This window comes from Salvia splendens, chromosome 14 (assembly GCF_004379255.2).
Source record: "Salvia splendens isolate huo1 chromosome 14, SspV2, whole genome shotgun sequence".
Taxonomy (NCBI): domain Eukaryota; kingdom Viridiplantae; phylum Streptophyta; class Magnoliopsida; order Lamiales; family Lamiaceae; genus Salvia; species Salvia splendens.
Window position 1 is genome coordinate 4,676,770 of NC_056045.1, and position 25,536 is coordinate 4,702,305.

Consider the following 25,536-nt stretch of genomic DNA (forward strand, 5'->3'; position numbering starts at 1 on the left):
ATTATTTATCTATAATATGAGAGTATATTATATCAGACCCATCATTAATCATAGGCTTTAAAAATAAATAATTTATACCACCAAATAATCAATAATGTAGAAATACCATTATCATGGCTATCAAACTATGCCAAAACATATTATAGTATATCCTGAATTTAATACTTCATGTAATATAACATAGCTATGTTATCATGGAGAATAAATCTTTTGGAATAAGTAGAAATTTTATTAATCAAACCTTTTGGAATAAGTAAAAATTTGACTATTATATTTTCTGTTAAAAAAATTAACACAATTATTTAGTTTAAAAATTGCAGAGAGAAAAAAGACAAGAACATGATTTATGTTAGAAATAAATTTCCTCTTCCTGAAAAGAGATCAACTTATTAACCTTATAATGGCGTATTAGCAAAAAAAATAATCCCTTAATTTTTTATTATCATCTTATTTCTCTTTTTTATTCTCTTACGTTATCATTTCTTATTTTTTAGTGGGCTATAAATAAATCCCTCGATTTGCTCACTCCGCCGTTGATGTGTGTGTTCCAGTAGCCTTAGGTCAAGGCGGACTCCTCTCGATCTCGCATCGTCTACGACTCTACGCTTAGGTAACTTCTCTACTAATTTCTCCCAAATTCCTTGCTTCAATCATCGCAGCTCGATTGATTTCGTAGTTTCCCTCGATAGTTTAACTTTGTGTCATATGTTGTGTTTCTGCTGTTTACTAAGTGATGGTTTGGCGAATTTTTGATGGTGATGAATACAGGAAAATACAGATCACGACACAGAGATTTACGTGGTTCGATTTACTGAGGTAAATCTACGTCCACGGGAAGAAAAGTGGGCAGAGTTGTATTGCTTGATCTGTTTTCTACAGCTTACAATACAGACTTGCTATTTGATATTTGATCTCTCGAGAACTTAACCCTTCTTTATCTGATCTGAGTTCTATTTATACATTGAACTAAGATCGTGGCTTGCATCACCACTAATGATGGTTGTGAATGTCGTGGAGGTCATGGAGATCCTGCATGGGTCCACTATCCTGCATGAGATCCTGCATGAGTCCACTATCTCTGTGCTTGATCCACTATCCTGCATGTGATCCTGCATGAGTTGACTATCTTCCAGTTCGGTCGAATACTGAGACCGAACTTCTGAACTATTGCCGAGCAGCTTTTGCCGATCTGAGAGTAGAGCTTGATTGGTCGGCTTTTACCGAGCTGTAGGCTGGAGCCGAACTCTTTGGTAATGCCGAACTGATTGGTTGGCTTTTACCGAGCTGTAGGCTGGGGCCGAACTCTTTGGTAATGCCGAACTGATACTCTTCCTTGGGCTTTGGGCTGATGGGCCGTCACTGCTATTGGGCTTGTTTAGTACGTACCCCATCACTACCCCCCCCGAAAAGCGAAGTGAATCACTTCGGCGAAGCGAGTCACTTCGGCATTCTGGATAAAGGTACGGGGGAGGCTGACGTCAGGGGACGTGCCTTGCGCGTGACTGCATTAAATGCGACAGTAAAATCCGGCCGTTGAATCCTGAAAAGGTGGGATTCGAAACGGTGCGATGATTTTGAAATCTTCTCCGAATCTGATAAATACGTCCTTTCTTCATCAGTTGAACACTTTTGCTATTGCTTCTTCTGCAATCTCTCTTTTTTGCGTAAAAATTTCCTTCCGCTTTTGAGAATTTCTTCAGAATTTCTTCAAACTTTCAAAGAGTAAGAACCATGTCTTCTTCTTCTTCTTCTGAGTCAGGTAGCGGTAGGAAAGGGGATAAGGGGTCTTCTCGCCGGAAGGAATCCGGGGAGAAGACCGTAGAGTATTTTCACAGCATCTTGAGTAAGGATACTGTGATATCCTTACACGAAAAATATTTTTTTCCTGGGGGGAAGGTTGCGATTCCCGACGACCTTCATAGGGCTGACTCGCCGCCGGAGGGTTACGCCACCGTTTATGAAGCCGGCTTGGAATGCGGGCTTCGTTTCCCTCTTCCCCCTGCCTTTGTAGAGCTGCTAGATTTTTTTCAACTCCCTTTAGGTCAGGTGACTCCGAACTCTTGGAGGCACTTATCGGCCTTTGCTGCCGAACTGCGTAGGCTAGACAAGGATCTGTCTCTGAGGGCAATCCTTAATTTTTTCCAGTTTAAGAGAAAAGGATCTTGGTTTTACTTGATCCCTTTACAGCCTTTTAGGGCCTTCTGCAAAACCAAGTGGCCAAAGTGGCAACATCGCTTCTTTTTTTATAATAGGACAGCGGCTCCGGGCTTTCCTTGGAGAGGGCCGAAGTCCGTGATTCCTCATCCTCGGTTAGAACCGTTGGACGAGCTCGAGGGCGAGCTCAATAAGATTCCTATGATTAGGAAGCAGTACCTGGAGTCTGAGCTCGTCAAGGGCGACTTCGTGTTCGACTCCTCGTATTCGGATGAAGAGACCGAGGGTGAGGAATTCTTTTTTGTGCCTTACTGCTTTTGTGGCGAAAACTAACTTTGCTTTCTTGCTTTTTGGCAGTGTATATGCTGAATAAGATTAGCCGCAAATCCTCCGAGCTTAAGGAGCCGGAGAAAGAGAAGGCTACCAGCTCGGCGCCTGATGCCGAGAAGAATCCGAAGAGGCAAAAGACCTCTTCGGATCCAAAGAAGCCGGAGTCGACTTCGGCAAGTAGGAAGGGGAAGACCCAGAAGCCCCCGAGAGCGCCAGAGAAAGACGTGGTCTTGGCGCCTCCTTCGGAACATATCTGTGAGCCCTTTTTATGGCCCACGGACTTCGCCGAGGTGAATTCTCTTCTTGATTTTCTGGCCTTGCTTTTTTCTTGTATTTTTTGTGGCCCCTCTGTTGACTTTTTGCTTTTTCCATTTTCAGAGGAACGATATGCTCTCCAAGCTCGTCGCCGTTGAACTCTCCAAAGCGTCCAACGACTATGCTGAGATGCAGAGGAAGTTGGCGGCTGCTTGTCACCGGGCCGAGCAGGCTGAGGCAAACTTTGAGAAAGCCAGAGCTGCTAGGATTTCGGCCCAGGATGAAGCTCAGTTTGCCAAAAACCAGCTCGTCATCCAGCGAGAGCAGACGAAACGGAGGGATGCTGCCGCCGTGGTTGCCCAAGGAGAGGCTCTCCGTGCTTTCGCGGAGAAACTCTTTCTGAGCAACCAATTTTCAGCCTTTGTCGGTGATCTGCTGAAACTGATGACCGATAAAGCCGAGCAGGGTCCCGAAGTCATCCTGCCGCTGTACGGCCGAGAGATAGCAGCTCGGCTTCAGAGTCTGCCGGTGCTTGAGGAGCTTGCTTCGTCCTCGGTCCTGCTTTCTGCAGACCAAGTTCGTAGTTGCCGAGCTGACCGCGATGAGAACATGGAGGCTATCTTTGCCTCCATAGGGTCAGTTTCACCCGCTCCAATTTTCCATGGAGAGGGTGAGACCGAGCAGCATGAGCGGCAGACCGGCGATGAGCAGGCCGAGCAGGAGGCGCAGCAGATCGGCTACGGTGGCGCCGAGCAGGCTGGGGAGAGCAGGGAGGCCGAGGCTGAAGCTGAAGTAGACAAGGAGAAGGAAGCTGAACCTCACCGAGAAGGCGGAGACGAAGCTGGCGGAGTATGATTTCGTCTCCCTTCTCTTAGTTTAGTTTCTTCCTTCTTGTAAAACGGCCTTGAAGCCCTTGTGTAGAAAAATTTTTTTTCTTATGAATGAAAAAATTCTTCTTTCTGCTCTTGTGTCTTCGTATAGCCTTTCGTACTCTCTTTTACTCCTGTTGTGGTTTACTACCTGCTCAGTAATCTGAAATGCCGAACTGACATAGCTGCTCTATATTCTGAACTCTTAAGGAGCTGGAGGTACTTCACTGGAAGCGGCTGTACTCTTCGGCTTTAGACGAAGCTGAGAAAAGAGCCATAGCTGACCAGGTGAAGAATGACGAACTCTTGGCTCGTTCAGTGAAGCTGGAGGCCGACAATAAGGACTTAGAGTCCGAAAAGAAAGATCTGGAGGCCGAGCTGAATACCGCCGTCGCTGAGAGGACTGCGTATGAGGATTTCATCTGCAGGCGCGGGGGAATGACCATCTCTGAAGTTCAGGAACGAGTTGACGAATTGTGGGAGGAATATCATGTACTCCGGAGGAACAATGCGCTGGAGAGCTCGGTTTGCCAACAAGTCGTGAATTCATTGCGGCGCTATGCTTCTCGGTACGACATCATTCTTTCCCGGCGTCCTTCAATCGAGAGATTCCTTAGGCATTTCCCGCCAACAGATGCTCGCACTCCAGCTCAAACTTCTGATTCACTTGCTCAAAATCCTACTCCAAGTCAGCAACGAACTCAGGAACAACCGGAGACGTCAAGTCGAAGACGGACTGAAGTTCGCAGAGGAGCGGTGACTATGAGTGAGCAAGATCGGCAAATGATTCGTGAAGAGACTCTTCGCCGCCGAGGTGCTAGAGCTTCTCGGGCTCAGGGAAGAGGCGGCAGGTCGATCAGAGCATCTCGTCAACCTGCTTATTCTTCAGCTGCCCGGAACGCCCGAACTCGGCTTCATGGGGATTTTGTGAATAGGTGGCTCAACTTTAGCAACCCTGGACAGTAGAATAGTCCTTTGTAATAGCGTAACGCCATTTTGTAGGGTAGCGGAGTTGTATGCCGAACAAGATTTAATAAATGAAATTTTCATTTCGCTTCTAACACTGCGTATTAACAGCTCAGCGAAATAATTTCATCGTACTTGTCCTCGGTCTTATGAAGTAAACTTCTTTGACCGGACTTGGTCCTCGGTCTTTATGAAATAAACTTCTTTGACCGGACTCGTCTTTGGTCTTTATGAAGTAAACTTCTTTGACCGGACTCGTCTTTGGTCTTATGAAGTAAATTTCTTTGACCGGACTAAGCTTGTGTCCTAATTTGGCGAGTTTTATCGCTTGGATCGGACTTTCCCTTGTCCTAATTCGGCGAGTTTTATCGCGTGGATCGGACTTTCCCTTTGTTGCAGTTCGTTTCAGACGAACTGCTTGTTTCTTAAGCCGAATTGTGGTCTTGTATCCTCCTTAGAAGCTTGGACTCACAATCGTTGGCTTATTGTTGCAGTTCGTTTCAGACGAACTGCTTGTTTTTTAAGCTGAATTGTGGTCTTGTATCCTCCTTAGAAGCTTGGACTCACAATCGTTGGCTTATATATGTTCTAAAAAGGGGATCAGCCTTTGAAGAACAAGATACCTCAGTAACATTTGTAAGAGACGACACGCACATAGACAGACAAAACGTACAGACAAACAAAACGCACATAGACAAACAAAGCAAGCACATACCCCTAGGACCGAACTAGACACAAGACTGACTGACCGGACTGTCTCTTACAAATGGAACTTGTTGAGGTTGGAAATGTACCATGTTCGGGGTGCTTGTTCTCCTGACATGTGAGTCAATTTGTAAGACCCTTTGCCGAGGACTTCTGACACCCGATATGGACCTTCCCATGTGGGTTCGAGTTTGCCCAGCTTTTCTGCTCGGCTTACTTCGTTGTTTCTCAAGACGAGATCTCCCACTTGAAATTGCAGCTTTTTCACCCTTTGGTTATAATACCGGGCTACTTGCTCCTTGTACTTGGCTGCTTTTATGCAGGCCAATTCTCCTCTTTCTTCGGCCAGATCTAGTTCGGCTCTCAGTCCGTCCTCATTCAGTTCTGCTGAGAAATTAAAGAGTTCAGGGACTGGGTATGCCGATCTCAACCGGAATCACGGCTTCAGTGCCGTACACCATCGAGTTCGGCTCCGGTGTGACTTCGGTCATTTCGCCTGCCTCTGACTCCGGCTGCTGTGATTGCTATGCTTGATGGTGCCGATCTGATTGCTCGGCACTTTTAAGCGCAATCTGCAAACACTTGCTCTTTTTTGATCACCTCGGATGACCGCTATCCCTCCTTTAGTGGGGAAGGAGTTCGGCGAGGAAGCCTCTGATCGCTATGATCGGGCTTCTTTTTGTCTTCTCTAGATGAGCTGTCTAAAGACCGTTTTCGACGGTCTGCCTCATCGGCACGAGAAAACTGGTCCGCAATGTCCCACATCTCTTGAGCTGTTTGCGGACTGCATTCCACGAGCTTTCTGTAGAGAGCTCCGGGCAGGATTCCATTTTGGAATGCCGAAATGACAAGTAGATCATTGAGATTATCTACTTGTAGGCATTCCTTGTGGAACCTCGTCATAAAGTCGCTGATCTTTTCGTCGCGACCTTGACGTGTAGAAAGCAGCTGAGCCGAAGTGATTCGGGCTTCCGCTTTCTGAAAGAACCTCCTGTGGAAAGCATCCATTAGATCTCGGTAAGATCTAATGCTGCCTTGGGGGAGGCTATCGAACCATCTTCTTGCGTTCCCGATAAGCAGCTCGGGAAACAGCTTGCACATATGGACCTCATTGAGACCCTGGTTCGCCATGTTATACTGATAGCGTCCCAAGAAATCATGAGGATCCACTAACCCGTCATAAGTCATCGACGGAGTTCGGTAGTTCGGTGGCAAGGGAGTTCGGGTGATATCGTCCGAGAACGGAGTCTTCAATGCTCCGTACATGGCGAACCCGACATCTCTTCGGTATGGAGGAGATGGAGTTCTCCTGTGATTCCGGTACCGAGGAGGAACAGGAACATGTCGGGGTTGAGGATTCTTTTTCCTGGAAGACACAGCACTACTGCGGTAGTGACTTTCATGTCTGGATGAGGAGGGAGAATCCACCGTTTTCGTCTCTGGCTTTTGGCTCTTTTGCAGGAAGATTAAGAACTCTTCCTGCTTCTCGGCCAAAAACAATTTGACAGCCTCGTTCAAATCGGGCTGCTGGGAAGACTCGGTGCGATGAGTCTTTGAGCGGCTTGTTCCTTCTCCGTGAGAACTGGAAGTAGATTTCTCCCGAGGCTGTTTTCTAGACCTGCGGGCTGGACTAGCTTCCTCAGGGTTATCACGAACGGTATTATGGGTGTTATGTGATCTGGTATGCATTTTTTTTTGGTGGAAGAGGATCAAAAACTCGCTTTATCACAAATTTGGTTCTTATTTTCCCACAGACGGCGCCAGTGATGGTTTGGCGAATTTTTGATGGTGATGAATGCAGGAAAATGCAGATCACGACACAGAGATTTACGTGGTTCGATTTACTGAGGTAAATCTACGTCCACGGGAAGAAAAGAGGGCAGAGTTGTATTGCTTGATCTGTTTTCTACAGCTTACAATACAGACTTGCTATTTGATATTTGATCTCTCGAGAACTCCCTTCTTTATCTGATCTGAGTTCTATTTATACATTGAACTAAGATCGTGGCTTGCATCACCACTAATGATGGTTGTGAATGTCGTGGAGGTCATGGAGATCCTGCATGGGTCCACTATCCTGCATGAGATCCTGCATGAGTCCACTATCTCTGTGCTTGATCCACTATCCTGCATGTGATCCTGCATGAGTTGACTATCTTCCAGTTCGGTCGAATACTGAGACCGAACTTCTGAACTATTGCCGAGCAGCTTTTGCCGATCTGAGAGTAGAGCTTGATTGGTCGGCTTTTACCGAGCTGTAGGCTGGAGCCGAACTCTTTGGTAATGCCGAACTGATTGGTTGGCTTTTACCGAGCTGTAGGCTGGGGCCGAACTCTTTGGTAATGCCGAACTGATACTCTTCCTTGGGCTTTGGGCTGATGGGCCGTCACTGCTATTGGGCTTGTTTAGTACGTACCCCATCACTAAGTAATTTTCGGCTTGATTTATGCTCACCTTTCATATTCTGTACCCAAATCTTCATCTGAAGGATGTTTATGCAATGATGCAGTTTTTTTTCACGATTTAGTATCTCTCTCATCATGATGGCATTTTTACCTACTTTTAGTTCACCTTTACCGATCTGATGCACATCTTGAGTTCCCCAGGACTTAATGTGTAATTCTACTAGCGATTGATGTTCATGTGCTGTCGATTACAACAAAACTTGATTTCATGAAGTTGTTATGGTTGAATTTAATCGATTAGCTTCGTCTATTCAGTATTAGTTATAGTTTTGTAGTAATGTTTTTGATAAGTAAAACGTGTTGGAACTTTCCGTGTATTCAATATTAAGGCCATCCGCAACACTGTCTCTTATCCGTCTCTTAACCGTCTCATCTGTTAACTATTCATGGGTCCCACTATACTTTTCATTCCATCTTTTAACTAAGAGACAACACCTGCAACCAGTGTTGTTAAAATCGCGCCCGAGCGCGCCTGGGCGCAAGGGTCGAGACCGACATCGCCCCGATGCGGCGGGGTCGTGCGAGATCCGTGGAGCGACGGTGGGGCGAGCTTGGGTTGTCCGGGTCGCCGTGGAGCGTCTGGGTCTCCACCCCAAGAGCCAGCGAATCCCGTCGCCTGATTTTGTAAAATTGAAAATTTAATTAGGAAGGAGAACACAAGACTTGGGCGACTAAGTGGAGAAGAGGCAGAGAGAAATTGCTGTAAATGTGTATGCAAAGAGAGGAAATATGGAAAGAAGAAAAGGGGATGGTGCGACGGCGTGGAGAAGAAAGATGAATAGGGAAGTAGACAAGATCTGTTTTTTTATTCAATACTATATCTCTATAGTAGTACTCCACATTGGAAGACGGTAAAACATTTGACGTGTCAAATGATAGAAAAAATAGAGATAATTTTGATAGTCCGTCTAGTTGAACTAATCACAGGAGTATTTACTTTATTTTGTTCTCCCTAACATATTTGTAGTCCATGGAGAAAGTACTCTATAATTTTCATTTTATCTCTAATAAATTTAATTTATTATCTAACAATGTATCTATAATTTGTTTAAATTTTTATCTTACAGAATACTTTTATCATAATTTAATTACACCCTTAATAATTAAAATCAAATCATCACAAAATATTTACTTATTCCAAATTATGAAAACTAGCTTTAGTTCCAAACATTCTTAAATATACTAAGATGCAGAGTATTTGTGAAACTTATTAAAATAGGTTTGTCATTGGTTCGAGTATATGAAATTGATAGTGAAAATAAATTTCTACAATTTCAAGATATGACGATTCGTCTATAACAATTATTATTTAATGCTTTTTAAAATTGTAATGTTTGTTCTATGTAAAATTTAATAATTCACTATTATTACTATTCCCATCCTCCAGACTAAGATGACACATTTTTTGATTGGCATGATATTAGGAGTTGTTGGTTAATATGTTTAATTAGAGAGAGAAAAGGTAAGTGTAAGTATTAAATGAAGAGAAAAAGAGTTGAATATTGAATTGAGGAGAGAAAAAAGTGGTCGAGTGTATTACTTTAAGAAATAAAGTTCTCAAAAATAGATATGTGTCATTTCATTTGGGATAAACTAAAAAGAAAATTGTGTCATCTTAAGTGGGATGACAGGAGTAAATTGTATCAGACGGTGTCGACTTATCATTTGTTCAATTATCATTTTGTCTATGTATTTCAGACTGACTATCACATATCTTATTTCACCAGAAAATAGATGGGTGAGACAATTATAAATTTTCATCTTTCGTGATTTAATTTTTTTCAATTTAAAAAAATGAGTACTACCAAAATTTGACCATCTATCTTAATTTATTTAGCAAATTACCCAAAAAAACACTTAAAATAATTATTTCTAATACTAAAAGATAGTTGAAGAGGGGAAGTGTCTAATATAGGGTAACTTTTTTTGGAACTTTGATGATTTTTGATAATAAAATTCAGTTATTTAGTTATGTTATGTTGTTTAAAAATTTATATTTTTCGTCCAATCTTCTTTTTTTAATATGGAGTAATGATGTATGTAGATTTATTTGATGTGATAAACATTCAAGCAACAAACTTATAAAAGAGACACAAATATAATCATCATTCGCCTATTCTGGCGTCCCGATTCGTGGGTCTCTCGCCCCGTCGCCCTGCGACTCGGGGTCCCCCCTCATCACCCCGGGGTGCCCCGCGACCCTAACAACACTGCCTGCAACCCTACATCTCTTATCCGTCTCTTAACCATCTCATCCATTAATTATTCATTCAATTTCATTTTTTATTTTTATTTCCAACAAATTCAATTAATAAAAACACACTTCATTAAATAAAATAAAATTACAACTTAAAATCCTAAAAAAATACATAATTAAATTCGTGGCAAAATAAATAAGAAATGCATAATTTAAAATACAAATTTATAGAAATTATAAAAACTACTCTCTTAGCGGATCATCCCCCGAAGGCGGTGGCGGTGCACCGAATGGAGGCGGAATACCAAGTTGTCCGGCTAGATACACAATGACGGCATGATGGGCTTGATATTGGGCGGGCGTCATTCGGGAAGTGTCCGCCATCGTGGCGGTGAAGTACATGGACATTAGGGAGGATGGCGGCCCTTGGGAACCCGCCTGACTTGATTCATATCGGCCCCTCCTCCCTTTAGCCGCCTTCGCCGCCTTGGTCCCTTGCGGCTGACGGCGCACACGGGAGAACCCCCTGCATCGTCTGCCGTGCCCTCAACCTCCTGCGAGGCAACCTCCTGTGCGGCGCTGCCTGAACCGCCCCCACTACAAGAGTATTGGCCACCCGCTGTGTGCTTCGTGCGTTTTGAGGTCGAGCCCGTGTTGGACTGGACACCGCCGACTACCTTTCGACGTCTTTGACGGCCTCCCAAATATCGACATGTTTGAATCTTTGTCGTTGTCGTCGAAATAGACCCGCAAAGCCGATCTAAGAATGTCGGCTCCAGTGGCTCTGCTTTGGTAATGAGCCGCTTCATTCTTGTAGATGCCGTAGAATTTTTTGACCTCTCTGTCGACTCGGTCAAAATGACTTCGGAGCATCTTCAATGTGCGGCGGCGGGACCCCTTCGGCTTAATCTCGTTGTAGGCCTCAGTGACCTTTTCCCAAAAGCACTTCCGGGATTGTTGATTCCCGACGATGAGATCGTACGAGACGCTGATCCAGGCGTTGTACAGAGCCATCGTGCCCTTGCGGCTGTACGGATGACGGCCTATATCCTCCTCTTCCTCGGCCGCCTCCTTCTCTTCCTCCTTGACGTCGATGCCCTGGAGCTTCCACCGCTTCGTCCTCCTTCCGGATTGGGTTCATCCGGATAATCCTCCATAATTTCGGATAATCCCTGCGAATACCTCGGAGTGGAGGGACGAGCGTATGCATCCACATCAAAATGGGGTGGTTGGTACCCCGCCGGCGTCGACGAATCGGAACCGGAACCGGAACCAGAACCACCCAAGACATTGTACATGCCCCCAGTCGTCAAACGCGTTGATGTCAAACCCGCCGGAGCCGCCAGAGTTTCCGTCGCCGGACATTTTGTGTTGAAAATTTGAGAGGTTAGATGAAAATTGGAGAGGAAATGGAGATGATTTGGGAAGAATAGATGTGTGTTTGTGCGTAGAATAAGGATAAAATAGGAGTATTTAAAGAGTAAAAAAAGAAGAAAAAAAACGGTCGAAAACGGTAACATTACCGTTTGAATTTTTAATTTTTTTTATAAAATTCGATTTTTTTTAAAAAAAATGATTTATTGCGTCAGCGTGACGAAGCTCACTCGCGGGCCGGCGAGTGGGCGTCACGTCGCGCGGGCGCGTGGCGAGCTGGCGCGCCAGCCGTCTTGGTGGGACGGGCGTCTCGGCGAGACCGGGACAAGACGGGACGCTGCAACGCGTCTCACTGCCGTCTCGTCTCGAAGGGACGAGATACGAGACACCCGCGCGACGCGTTGCGGGTGCTCTAATTCTCAGTTTGGCAGGTTCTAGTTATAGCAATGGTCATATTTCTCAAGTGATTACTCAAGATTGTTTTTTTTTTCTAAATTTTTTTGGTGGTTTTTTTGTTGATTCTAGTGATATTGTGTATACTAAAGACAAATCTTTGTTGCTTGAATAATCGTGGCTTATCAAAGAATGAACGCACAAGTGGATGTATATCAGTATGAGTGATATTGTTTTTATTTTGCTTAAAATCAGTTTCTATTATTGATGCAGGTGCTATATTATGTTGCTTGCCTTTTCATTTTGACCTTTTCTATATTTATGAAGCGTACATATTTTTGTATCCTGATGTGCACTTTTTTCATTTGAAAAGGTAGCAATGACTATGGACAAGCCACACTACCCCACAACTGCACAAAAGTTGTCTGGACAACTTTTGAGATCAACCCCCACTCAGCGTTTCGGAGCATTTGAAGGTGGTCAGCCTCGGCCATCTTTATATCAGTCACAATATAAATATGGGAACTACAGTAATGCTGCATTGACATATCCATGTCAAATGACATGCGATCTGTCTTTGGTCAAGTGTACTGCTTCCCCAGTTTTTGCACAAGCCCCTGCAGAGAAAGGATTTGCGGGCTTCGCCATTGATTTCCTCATGGGTGGAGTCTCTGCGGCGGTGTCCAAAACAGCTGCAGCTCCTATTGAGCGTGTGAAACTGTTGATACAAAACCAGGATGAAATGCTAAAGACTGGTAGATTGTCTAAACCATATGGAGGCATTGGTGAATGTTTCTCAAGAACAATTAAAGAAGAAGGATTTGGTTCCTTGTGGAGAGGAAACACTGCTAATGTGATCCGTTACTTCCCAACCCAGGCAAGTTATATGATATTTGTTTTCTGTTCACTGGTAATATGTTTCTTTTACCCCCTAAATTATATACTAAATAAAATCTTTTGAATCATTTGCAGGCCTTGAATTTTGCATTCAAAGATTACTTCAAGAGGCTTTTCAACTTTAAGAAAGACAGGGATGGTTACTGGAAATGGTTTGCTGGGAACCTGGCTTCAGGTGGTGCAGCTGGTGCTTCTTCTCTCCTCTTTGTTTACTCTCTGGACTATGCTCGTACTAGATTGGCTAATGATGCCAAGGCTGCAAAGAAGGGAGGAGAGAGGCAGTTCAACGGCTTGATTGATGTCTACAGGAAGACTTTGGCATCCGATGGCATTGCTGGACTCTATCGTGGATTCAACATATCATGTGTAGGAATCATTGTTTACCGTGGTCTCTACTTTGGAATGTACGATTCCTTGAAGCCAGTTCTTCTCACCGGCTCGCTGCAGGTATCTATAACTCTAAATATTTGCATATTCATCTGCATTTTAAATATTCTGGATTATACTGACCTAGCTGTCTTTGAAATAACTTGCTGGTTTCAGGATAGTTTCTTTGCTAGCTTTGCCCTGGGTTGGTTGATCACAAATGGTGCTGGTCTTGCATCGTACCCAATCGATACTGTTCGCAGACGTATGATGATGACATCTGGTGAAGCAGTGAAATACAAAAGCTCGTTGGATGCGTTCTCACAGATCTTGAAGAACGAGGGTGCCAAATCTCTGTTCAAGGGTGCTGGAGCTAACATTCTGAGGGCCATTGCTGGTGCTGGTGTGCTTGCTGGATACGACAAGCTGCAGTTACTCGTCCTTGGAAAGTGTTAGGATTCGCACACACAAGGCTTTCACACACTCAATAAGATCACACACACACTCACTGTTGTATGAGATCACACAATGCAGAAAACACACACACTCACACTTTGAGTATTGAAGATGATAATCTTGGAGAGAAAACTGGAAAACTCTTTATTGATTAAACTCTACTCTAAACTACATACACGGTGAGCTATTTAAAGCTCTATAATCAAGTAGCAACTGCTACTAACTAACTACAAGAAGAATCAAGAAAGCAAGAAGAATAACCGCTACATCTCAGCTAACTAACTGCTGCTCCAACGGCTAGTTCGGCTAGGTTGCTTCTTCCTTCTCGGTTTAAGACCGAACTCCTTCCTCGGCTCAAGACCGAACTCCTTCTCGGCTTACAACCGAACTCTTCCTTCTCGGCTCATTCCAGCTCAACGCCGAGCTTCCTTACCGAGCTTCCTTACCGAGCTTCCTTACCGCTGAGCTTACCGACTTCTGCCTTCTTCTTCTTCTCGGCTAGTTCCAGGCTAGTTCCAGCTCGGTAAGCCGAGCTTACCGAACTCCTTTCTAGCCGAGCTTCTTCCAACTGAAATGAGCACTCCATTATTACAATTCTCCACCTGAGGGCTCATCTCAGTTCTTGCACAAACATTGATCAATTTCTTGCAATGATCAAACTTGTCTCTACCTAGAGACTTTGTTAGCACGTCAGCCGGATTGTGCAAGGTGTTAATCTTAATCACCTTCACTCTCCCCTTTCCATCTGTATTCAGCTTGGATTTGTCCACCAAAATCCATGTTTTGTTCTTGAGTAAAGACTCTATTTCCTCATTCATGGCTTCAATCCATCTTTCTCTATCTTTGCTCTGCATAGCTTCTTTATATGTGAGTGGATCTGCACCATCAATACCTTCAGCTGCACACAGAGCATAATACACAACATCAGAGAACTTTGTTGGTGGCCTTGTTTCTCTTCTAACTCTGTCCCTTGCAAGCTGATAGTCTCTGATAGAGTCTGATATAGACTCACCAGCCTGGTTGCCCTGAGTTGGAGCCTCTTCTTTATCTGAATCAGACTCACTCCCTGAGTCAATAACTCCACCTGCTCCTAGGCCAACCCCCACAGGCTCCACCTTGAAGAAATCACCCTCATCTTCACTGGAGTCCAGCTTATCTTTCAGGTATGGCATCTGATCCTCCAAGAACACCACATCCCTACTCACCAAGACCTTCTGCTTACCGGGCTCAATACACCAGAGCCTATACCCCTTAACACCCCTCTGATACCCCAGCAAGATACATTTCAGAGCCCTAGCTTCAAGCTTACTTTGCCTAGCATGAGCATAGGCCACACACCCAAACACCTTGTATTTTGAGTAGTCACTATGAGCTCCATACCACATGTAATCAGGAGTTTCAGATTTCAGGGCAGTAGATGGGCATTTATTGATGAGATAGGCTGCTGTATACACAGCCTCACCCCAGAATCTGCTGCTCAAACCAGACCCAAGAAGTAGGCACCTCACCCTCTCTAGGATTGTCCTATTCATCCTCTCCACAACACCATTTTGCTGAGGATTACCAGGAACAGTCCGGTGCCTCTTCATACCCTTCTCTTTACAAAACAGATCAAACTCAGCAGACAAGAACTCTAGGCCATTGTCTGTCCTTAAGCATTTAACACTTCTACCCTTCTCTAGCTCAACCTCCTTACACCATATCTTGAACTTTGTGAGTGTTTCAGATTTTTCTTTAAGAATATATACCCACAACTTCCTTGTATAGTCATCAATGATAGCTAGATAATACTTTCCTCCACCAATTGAACACACCGGTGAAGGCCCCCAAAGATCACTATGTATGTAGTCTAAAGGGGCTGTAGAAGAGTGAATACCTGTAGGATAGGGTGCCTTCTTAGCCTTTCCAAGTATACACTGCTCACAGGGGTCCATCTTGTTGAAATCTCCAGAGATCAGACCCTTCTTGATGAGTTCTTTCAAGCTTCCTTCGGCTGGGTGGCCCAATCTCTTGTGCCATAGCATTATGGAATCATCTGACACTGCATTGCTTTCTCCATCAACAGCCTTAGCCTTCAGATAATAGAGAATATGCTCTCTGTCAGCCTCCATCATCACTGCATCTCCAGATTTCACAAACAATTTTCCTTGACTCATCAATATGGTGAACCCTTTCTGCTCCAGCATTCCCAATGAGATGAGGTTCCTCTTTACTTCTGGAATATACCTCACCCCAGTTAGGATCTTTATAGAGCCATCTTGTAGGCTTAGCTTTACCTTCCCTATTCCTTTGATCTGACAAATGTGGTTATTACCAAGAACAACCGTACCCGATGCTTCTTGAAGATCATGAAACCAGCTTCTATTGGGGCACATATGGAAGCTGCACCCCGAGTCCATTATCCACCTATGACTGACCCCACTATCACTGATATTCATGAGTTGAGCCGGGGGATCAGCACTCTCCACACAATCAGATTGATTGTGTCCCTCAGAGGCCATCTTTCTCTTCCATGCATGACAATCTTTCTTCAAATGTCCAGGTTTCTTGCACCAATAGCAAGCTCTGGTTTCCTTCTGAGCATCTGAACTTGAGGGTTTAGGGCCCTCAAACTTCTTCTTGAAGTTCTGCTTCTTGAACTTCTTCACATTCAAGGCCTCTGCAGCTTGAACATTGGAGCTTGCAGAGCCTCTGTTGGCTGTCTTCTGGAGTTCTTTGGCCATCAAGGCTGAATAGACTTCTGCATAGGTGATAGGTTTATCTCTTCCATAGATAATTGCATCACTTAGCTGGTCATACGAGCTAGGCAAGGCATTCAATGTGAGAATGGCCTTATCCTCATCTGAGATCTTGACATCAACAGATCCCAGGTCATCAATGATCTTGTTGAACTCCTCTAGCTGCTCAATGATGGACCTATCTCCAGAAAAACTATAGGCATACAGCCTCTTCTTGAGATACAGCCGGTTAGCCAAGGATTTGGCCAAGTAAACTTCATCTAACTTGTCCAAGATCTCCACCGCAGTCTTGGCTTCTTGAACTTCCCTCAAGACCTTATCTCCAAGGCACAGAATCACTGCAGAATGTGCCTTGAGCTGCATTTCCTCCATCTTTGCCTGAGCTTTTTCATCAAGCACTGGAGCCTTTCCTTTCTCCTCTGGTTTTGCAAGAACTGCCGCCAAGCCTTGTTGAATTAAAACCGCCTTCATCTTCATCTTCCACAGGCCATAATCATTCTTGCCTGTGAACTTTTCTGCATCAAGCCTTGCTGCCATCTCTGAAACCGTTTGATCCTCTGCAAATCAGCTTCAATATCCCTTTCCCACAGACGGCGCCACTTGTTAGGATTCGCACACACAAGGCTTTCACACACTCAATAAGATCACACACACACTCACTGTTGTATGAGATCACACAATGCAGAAAACACACACACTCACACTTTGAGTATTGAAGATGATAATCTTGGAGAGAAAACTGGAAAACTCTTTATTGATTAAACTCTACTCTAAACTACATACACGGTGAGCTATTTAAAGCTCTATAATCAAGTAGCAACTGCTACTAACTAACTACAAGAAGAATCAAGAAAGCAAGAAGAATAACCGCTACATCTCAGCTAACTAACTGCTGCTCCAACGGCTAGTTCGGCTAGGTTGCTTCTTCCTTCTCGGTTTAAGACCGAACTCCTTCCTCGGCTCAAGACCGAACTCCTTCTCGGCTTACAACCGAACTCTTCCTTCTCGGCTCATTCCAGCTCAACGCCGAGCTTCCTTACCGAGCTTCCTTACCGAGCTTCCTTACCGCTGAGCTTACCGACTTCTGCCTTCTTCTTCTTCTCGGCTAGTTCCAGGCTAGTTCCAGCTCGGTAAGCCGAGCTTACCGAACTCCTTTCTAGCCGAGCTTCTTCCAACTGAAATGAGCACTTCATTATTACAGAAAGAAATATGGATCCGGCGGCGCTTAAAAATGCTCTGAGGATGATGATGAATAATGAGGGCGTGGGTTTTTCACCGGTAACAATCGGTTTTATACAATTTTGAATAATATGTTGATGGGGAAGTATGTGTATATCCCCAAAACCATCTTGCTCTTTGATTATTTAATATTTTGATGGAGTAGTAAACTTTGCATACGGTAGTAGGCTGACACAAACAAGTGTCAATGCGGCTGAGGACCTGATTTTCGGATTTAATATTTGGTGTAGTGAAGTTTGAAGGTAGTTCTGTTGCATGTATATTACTCACTAAACATTTACTGAGAGCTCCTTATGAATTTGTTTCCAAATAATGGTACTTGCCATTTTCTTAGCTTGAAGAAAGGCAATTAGTTATTGAGATATCTTATATCTGAAGTTTGATGACAGTATAACATGTTTTTGGTCTATTAAATTTTGAGAAATATAATCAAAGCTACTTTTGTTAGATTTAATTTACAGCCTTCAAAAAAGTTTTACTTTTAAAAGAGGGCCAATCGCCATGGTTTGAAAAACTCGAAATGATGTGATTTTCAGAAATTTCGAAGTTTGGGAGATTCTTTCTCCTTAATATAAAGAAAACAAAATTGGGGTGAATCATGAAATTTGTAGTCATACTTTTCCACAATTGAAAATACTAAAGAATTTTGTGTAACGAAATTTTCTATACTTACAGTAGAAAGAATCAGCCTGCCAACTGGAACCATGCGTAGAATTAGTTGCTCAAATAAAGTTATATGATCCTAATGCAAAAATGTGACATCAGTGATTATTTAAATTTCAATCAGCATGAATTAAGCTTTATTAATTTTTTACTCCATTAAAGACTCAAAATACCAGCCATTTTAAAGGAAACAATTAACTAATATCAAATTTCAATCCTCACCACTTTGGCAAGCTCAAGTCACAAAATCAGTAACTAATTTCCCATATTTGATAACTAAAGAAAACTAGTCTTGTGACTAAAATTCACAACATTTTCTATAAAGTGATTTGATAGGATACTTCAGTAGGCAGACTAATAACCAAAAATCATGATTATACAAAAGGCCATTATTTCTACCTGTTTCAGATGAAAAGAGCTTTCAGCTGATAATTTAACCAATTCCAGACAGATAACTTGGAGCCATAGAACTGCACCTGCACCGATCTTCTAGAACCTTCTCTCGTAAATTCCAAGTCCTTGCAGACGCCATGCTCGCTGCTTTCCCCATCGAGCAAAGGCAGCATGGCCGAACCATCCGACTCCAGGTTCCGGATCCAACCACGCAGGAGAAAGTTCACAACCTGAGTATATAAGCATGAGATATATTGAAGAGATAAGAAAATTTGATGGATATTGAAAGCCAGAATCATGATCTGTTTATTTCAAATATCATCATCTTTTCAGGAGTTTTGGAATCTTAATCAAAACACACCATAAATTTCCTGATAGTCACATACTTAAGGAAAATTGGCAGCGTACCTCAGGAACCTCGTCATGGGGGCAGTGACCGGCAGGGCTTATCTCGTAATATGGAGCGTCTGGAACTCGACGTTTCACCTGCAAACCCCAGACAGGCCTCACCCAAGGGTCGTCCTTCCCGTACATGAGACAAATGGGTGTTTTGTTCATCCGGCACCTATGTTCACAAGAAAGAGGACATCTCAATAAGCGACACAAGAACAAGTATGGTAACATCACATAAGTACTGCAACTCGGGTTTTGCACAGACCTATCTAAATTTTCCTCGAAGGTTAATCGCCCCTGAGGAGCAAATATAATAGAAGCAAACGATGCAGCAGCCGCTGGATGTCGTGTGGTTTCAACGATACGAGAATACACTTCATCAACATCAGTTGTGTGATCTGCGTAAACTTGCTTCAGTATCTCTGTGACACTTCTTGGATCACTTATTTTCTGCCATCTAGAATGATAACAGAAATGTTACATGCTTCGAGAAAGAGAGAAAACGAATGGATGTTGCAGAAAGGATTCAACGAACTTACAGAATTTCGATAAACTTTTTGAGGCTAGAAGGGAGAGGGAACGTTCCCGCCCAGGGAAAGAGTCGCGATAGTCTTGGAGATCTTTCACGATTAGGGAGAAATCCCCAAAACGGCGTTGCATTGAGCAAAGTTACACCTTTTACCCATTCAGGGTGGCATGCTGCAAAATACAGAGCCACAAACCCTCCAAGAGAATTTCCCACAAGATAAACAGGTTCTTTAATCACCTGCAATACTGATGCAATACTTCATCTCTTTACCATATTGGTTCAACTATATAGTTTTCACGAATGCGGAAGATCAGATTTTCAAGGGCAGTGCAGTTGTAATAAAACTAGTAAAAACAGAAGTATATCATGTAGTAAACAGAGATGAATGAAAGAGTAGAGGGTAAAAGAAAAAAAAAGGGCATCCACCTTAATTTCTATAACAAAATAGTTCAAGAAACGATGAAATCGTCAAGAAACTCTCAATTACCTCTTGTATAAAACAGCGTACTTGATCCCTCCATAGATCAACTGAAAAGACTAGTTCTTCGGCCCAAGTCTTACTCTCATCTCCGAATCCCCACACACTTGTTTCTCCATCTAACGAGCCCTTTTCTCTATCTTGTGACTGCAAAGTTGGATCTTCAACCGGTAATGACATGCCCTGGCCAAGAAAATCTAAAGCCCACACTTTGTAATCACGACCAAGATCTTTGAGCTGCTTCTCATAATGAAACGACCCCACACCGAATCCAGGAAGAAAGAGAACTGGTGGGGAATCAGTATTCTCAGAACCTGATGTATCATAATGAACAATTAACTTCAGCTTCCATTCCCAGAAACGGCTGCTGATAAAATCTACACCATCACCATTTCCTCCGTCTGGCAAACTAGGAATCGACACCTTGGGGATTGACCGAACACCATCAGACACACTGCTACCACCCTCTTCACCATCAAGTATATAAGAGTTAGAAGTTTCAGCTACGACACTTGAACCAGCATGTTCATACTTGTCACGAGAGTAAACCCTCCCTGACCTTCGATGTTGGTGGAGCCTCATCGACCTCAGACTATCTACACGAGAATATCTTGAAGACGCAGACCCTGGTTCTGATAAAATATAAAAGAACCTCTCCCCCCTCAGAATGGGGAGCTTGGATCTCCGTGTGCTCAAGTGGTTAACCCCTCTAAAGTCTAAAACATAACAGCAGCGTGCAGCGTGGCAAGAAATGATCTCCATCGTCCGGAGCCCCTGCCTGGAAGTGTAAACCAAATGAAAAAAAGTCATTAATACAACAAATTCAAGTTAACACTACATGCTTACTTTCCATGATCAATAAGATACATGATTTGAGTATCTTTATCCTCATTGCTAGGAATTCTTTAATCCCACCCGTTCAATGAGATGCAAATCAAGCAAAATTAGTTGAGAGAGAGAGAAATTAACAAGGGCCTTCCAAAATTCCAATCCATCTTAGTAAATAATGGATTACTACTATAATACTATTATCAATGCAGGCTAATCCTCAAAACTAAACGCGATCATTCATTTCTCTCACGATCATTCGTTTTCTTTGGTTTTTCCATAAACTTATGTTGCACTTCCATTATAGCTCGATCTACCCCTTAATCTTCAAATCGAAGAGTTAATTCTGAGCTAAATCTTTTCAATTCGGTCCAAATAAATAATCGAATCATACAACTGTATAATACGCATTCCTCTTAAAATCTACATATCACATTTCTTTCAATCAAAATGAGAGAACTGAACTAGATATACAATAATTCCACAGTGTTGTAATGACATAGTCTTAAGATTTTGAAGCATCCATATACTGATAAAAATGCAAATTATGTCCACATATTTGGCAATTCCTCAGACAATGTCCAATGAACTTAATTCCTCAGTTAAATAAACTAATTTAGTTACAAAAAACAGAGAGTGACCAGAAAAATAAAGAAGTTATGTCACTAATAAAGAAGCAACTCATCTACAGCAAATTACTGCCAAAATAAATGAAGAAAACGAAGACACAATCTTTACCTCTAAGTATAAAGCCCAGATGTTATATAGTATTTGACAAACTTCCAAGAATCCAGAATAAATTAACTGCTTCTTTTGATTTTGAACGTAATAGAGAAAATCATACACGCAACTTAAGAGTTGCTTCAGTGTGTAGCTTTCTTTGAAAACCATATAAATTAATCTTCAGTTAAAATAGTGTTGTTATTATAAATTTTCAATCCTTTTTATTTCAATTTTAGAGTGAATATGTGAACCCCTTTGGTTGAGGGGCCACCGAAGAGATGACACCTGGTTTTTTGTTTTTTTTCCCCTTCGTTTTTTGTTTTCTGGATTGAGTGAATTACATTTTTAAGTTCTATACTTTCGACGAACACTTAGGGTCCCTATACTTGTAAAATATCATTTGTGGTCTTCATACTATACCAATTGATCGTTTCAGGTGCTTTTTTATATTTTGACTATATTTTGGACAAAAAGGCCCCTAAAAGCCTAAAAGACATTTTTATACACTCGCTCTCCAAAAGTAGGTACTACTACTTATTTTGATATTTATGTTAGTTTGAGTACATTAACTATCATTTGTGTTTTATTTGAATAATTTTGTTTGGATTGGTTATAGTGTGCACAGTCCACAGGAGCAGAACTAGTAAAAAGAAGGGTGTGGCTTAAGCCCCTAATCAATTTTTTTTATTGTTTTTCTACTTCAAAAATTTTCTAAACTTTTACAAATTATGTTTAGCCCTTACATAAATTTTGTTGTATAAGAGTAAATGATCATTATTGAATGAATGAGAGGCTGAATCTAAGAGAGTATAAGCTTAGATAGATTAAAAATGATTTTCTAGAGCTTCATACAGAAGCAACCTAAACATGCCCACGGTTCACGAACCGGCGGTTCCGGTTCGGAACCGCCGGTTCCGGTTCGGTCGTCTTCGGAACCGGAACCGAGCCGTGAGGCTATTTCACGGTTCCGGTTCCGGTTCGAAAACCGGCGGTTCCGGTTCCGGTTCGTAACCGCCGGTTTTCCGGCGGTTTTGGCGGTTCCGGTTTTCGAACCGGCGAAACCGGCGGTTCAATTATTATTATTTTTTTTAATTTGAAATTTGGCTTTATACAATAAATTGGAACAAGACAATGCATAATTCAAGCACAAATAAGACGAATAAGGAGGAAATGAAATAAATTTTATTGATTTTGAGTTGTAACGGACAACGATACATTACAATTTACAATACATAAGTATACAATACAATACAACAACATACAACAATATAATATAATTTACAAGTGTCGTCGCCTCGTGGGACTCGGAAGGTAAATAAAAAAAACATGAAATGGGGGGGGGGGGAAAGGAAAAATTGAAAAGGGCTTGGGATCAACTTAAACTTTCAAAGTTAAACTTTTCAAATTTAAGTTGAGTTGCCTACGTATCCACAATTTTATTGAGGAATCAAAGCCCACGTAGTTCTCTTACCTTAGGATCAACCATTTTTTCTTGCAAAATGTTGCCCATTTTCTAAGCAAACACATATCAGCACGCCATATACACATTGCTGCATTTCTAATAGGGGCAATTTGATCTTCCAAAGCAATCAATGCATCTCGAACACACATAGTCAGAATATTATTCAAGCATGGAAAAAATTAGCACTAATAGATAGTTTGTTCTGATTTTTTCCATGATAGATGCTTGAATAATGTTCTGACCATGTGTGTTCGAGATGCATTGATTGCTTTGGAAGATCAAATTGCCCCTATTAGAAATGCAACAATGTGTATATGGTGTGCTGATACGTGTTTGCTTAGAAAATGGGCAACATTTTGCAAGAAAAAATGGTTGATTCCGGCCAAAACCGCCGGTTTATAGATGAGGATAAGGGGGGGTATTTATAGATAAAAATGGGGGGAAAAATGGAAGAATTCGAATGTGAAATTTGAAAAAAAAAATTGAATTTTCGCAAAAAACCGGCGGTTTTGGCGGAAAACCGCCGGAACCGCCGGTTTTCCGGCCAAAACCGCCGGTTTCCGGGCCGGAACCGCCGGTTCGGTCAACGAAACCGTCTGCAAAAGCTGCGTCATGTCGCCTCGTTTCTCGCGCCGCATCCGGAACCCCTGAACCGGCGGTTAACCGTCGGTTTTCACGGTTAACCGCCCAAAAACCGCCGGAACCGGCCGGTTTTTCAGCTGAAAAGCTGCCGTCGGTTGCCCCATCCACATGCCTTGAAATTAGCGCCCGAACCGGCGGTTCGGCCGGTTAACCGCCGGTTCCGAACCGTCCGGAACCGCCGGTTCGGTCACGGTTCCGGTTCGAAATATCTTGAACCGGAACCGGACCGCAACCCGAATTCCGACGGTTCCGGTTCGGGAAAAAGGCCACGGTTCCGGTTCGGAACCGGAACCGCCGGTTCCGGTTCGGCGGTTAACCGCCGGAACCGGAACCGGTGGGCATGTTTAAAGCAACCTAGTTGACAATAAAAATGAAATAATAACAGTATAATATTTATTTTTATTGTTATCACTCTATACTTTTAAAATATTAAAATATTAAATTATTTGCACTTAAAAGCAACGATATTTCAAAATTTTCTAAACACTTATCAGATTTGAACCTTTTTTTATAAATCATCTTATTTGATTCATTTTAGTTTGAGGAAATAGAATATGTGCTTTATAGTAAATCAATTTTTATTAAGTTAAAATCCAAGATTAAAACTATCTATGCATACTTTTTATACTATAACTGATCTAAACAAAAATTATTCGAATAAAATATAAATCATAGTTAAAGTACCCAAACTAACATAAATATCAAAATAAGTAGTAACTACTTTTCGAGAGTGAATGTATAAAAATGCCCTTTAGGCTTTTGAGGTGTTTTTGTCCGAAAATTTGGCCAAAAAGTGAAAAAGCACCTGAAACGAGCAATTGGTATAGTATGAGGACCGCAAATAACATTTTGCAAGTATAGAAACCGCAAATGTTCATCGCTAAAAGTATAGAGCCTAAAAATGTAATTCACTCTTCTGGATTTGAAAGTTTTATACACTCCATTTATAATAAAATTGTTTCAATTTGGCATTTTGGTCAATCTAAAAAATTAGTCCAAAAAATTTTCACAATAAAATCCGTCTTCTCTCTTGCTTTATTATATTTTTAGAAGAAAGGAATATTACACGTCAATATAAATAAGTTACTCCATCGGTCTCATATTAGATTCTGGACTCATTTGATAAAATGATATAATAAATAGTTAAATTGAAAAAATGATAAAATTAAATTAAAAAAAGACATTTATTATTTTACTCTTAAAACATGCTAGAGTGTTTGTTGGGAATCGAATTTCTCCTAAACTCGACTTCTAGTCTTTTTTTGTTTGATTTGAATTTTGTTTGCTTGTCTTTGGATTAATTTGTGTAGTAGAAAGCCGCCTATTTAACTATTTTTGCTATAATTTCCAAAAACACAATCTCTATATAAAGATCTTCCCAAAAATTACTAAGCTTTCCCTTCTCCATATGAGACGTTTACTTCGCATATGGATAGAGCATGAATGTCACAAATTTGAAATTGCTCAATCAATCAGTCATATCTGATTAATTTTATTTATCATCCCAACATAAATCAGTAATTGGATAGAATGCGATAAACTTCATGCTAATCACAACGAATCAATAATCAACGAAAGAAAAATTCGTAAAGCTAATCACACCCAAACACAACAAGTCATTTCGGATGCAGAGAAATACTCAAGAGAGCCATAATTGGATAGAAATTGCAATAATTTTCCCTACCAAATTCAAATTTTTACAACGCAGAAAAAAAAAGAAATGAAACTCATCTCTCAATTTCCCCTCTTCCTCAATTAAACTCAAAACACCACGCGGAACTGCGGCGCGTCAGAGCCACTCGCGGGCAGAATCTCCCACCGGCATGGCTCGAGCTCGTCGGAGACGGGGCAGTAGCCGGCCAGCGTCACCTTATCGGCCGAGGCGGCGACCGAACCGAACTCGAAAACCGAGATATCCGCGTCGGGCCGGCAGACCTCCACCGCGCCGTTCATTCCGGGGGCCTCAGCCGCTTCGAGCTTCGGGCCGGCCGGAGCGGTTTGCTCCTTTTTAGGGGCGCTGT

The 25,536-nt window shown here is 42.3% G+C and overlaps 2 protein-coding genes across 3 annotated transcripts; one reads left to right on the forward strand and one right to left on the reverse strand.

The window, feature by feature from the left end:
* The first annotated feature begins 502 nt into the window (after positions 1-502).
* Positions 503-17,736, forward strand: LOC121765473 (ADP,ATP carrier protein 1, mitochondrial-like). Its single transcript, XM_042161652.1, has 5 exons — positions 503-610; positions 12,082-12,585; positions 12,681-13,052; positions 13,149-13,420; positions 17,370-17,736. Exons 2-5 carry the CDS (start codon positions 12,088-12,090, stop codon positions 17,392-17,394), a joined length of 1,167 nt encoding a protein of 388 aa, XP_042017586.1. The 5' UTR covers positions 503-610; positions 12,082-12,087; the 3' UTR covers positions 17,395-17,736.
* A 563-nt stretch (positions 17,737-18,299) lies between these two features.
* On the reverse strand, positions 18,300-21,580 carry LOC121765472 (pheophytinase, chloroplastic-like). 2 transcript variants are annotated; one of them, XM_042161651.1, is made up of 6 exons: positions 21,427-21,580; positions 19,870-20,638; positions 19,393-19,619; positions 19,119-19,310; positions 18,869-19,025; positions 18,300-18,690 (listed from the first exon to the last, which is right to left on the reverse strand). In XM_042161651.1, the coding sequence occupies exons 2-6, from the start codon at positions 20,620-20,622 to the stop codon at positions 18,472-18,474; spliced, it is 1,548 nt and encodes a 515-aa protein (XP_042017585.1). In that variant the 5' UTR covers positions 20,623-20,638; positions 21,427-21,580; the 3' UTR covers positions 18,300-18,471. The 2 variants fall into 2 exon arrangements, with proteins under 2 accessions (XP_042017585.1, XP_042017584.1); XM_042161650.1 differs by lacking the exon at positions 21,427-21,580 and having other exon boundaries at positions 19,870-21,332.
* Positions 21,581-25,536: the final 3,956 nt, after the last annotated feature.

Excerpts from the sequence above, each read along its gene's own strand:
- LOC121765473 (XM_042161652.1), top strand. The coding sequence starts at position 12,088 with ATGACTATGGACAAGCCACACTACCCCACAACTGCACAAAAGTTGTCT. Across the intron at positions 13,053-13,148 it reads TTCTCACCGGCTCGCTGCAG|GATAGTTTCTTTGCTAGCTT; the intron begins GTATCTATAACT and ends TGCTGGTTTCAG. Across the intron at positions 13,421-17,369 it reads CAGTTACTCGTCCTTGGAAA|GAAATATGGATCCGGCGGCG; the intron begins GTGTTAGGATTC and ends TTATTACAGAAA.
- LOC121765472 (XM_042161650.1), bottom strand. The coding sequence starts at position 20,670 with ATGACTTTTTTTCATTTGGTTTACACTTCCAGGCAGGGGCTCCGGACG. Across the intron at positions 19,620-19,869 it reads TACGCTGTTTTATACAAGAG|GTGATTAAAGAACCTGTTTA; the intron begins GTAATTGAGAGT and ends TCAGTATTGCAG. Across the intron at positions 19,026-19,118 it reads TTCGAGGAAAATTTAGATAG|GTGCCGGATGAACAAAACAC; the intron begins GTCTGTGCAAAA and ends TTGTGAACATAG.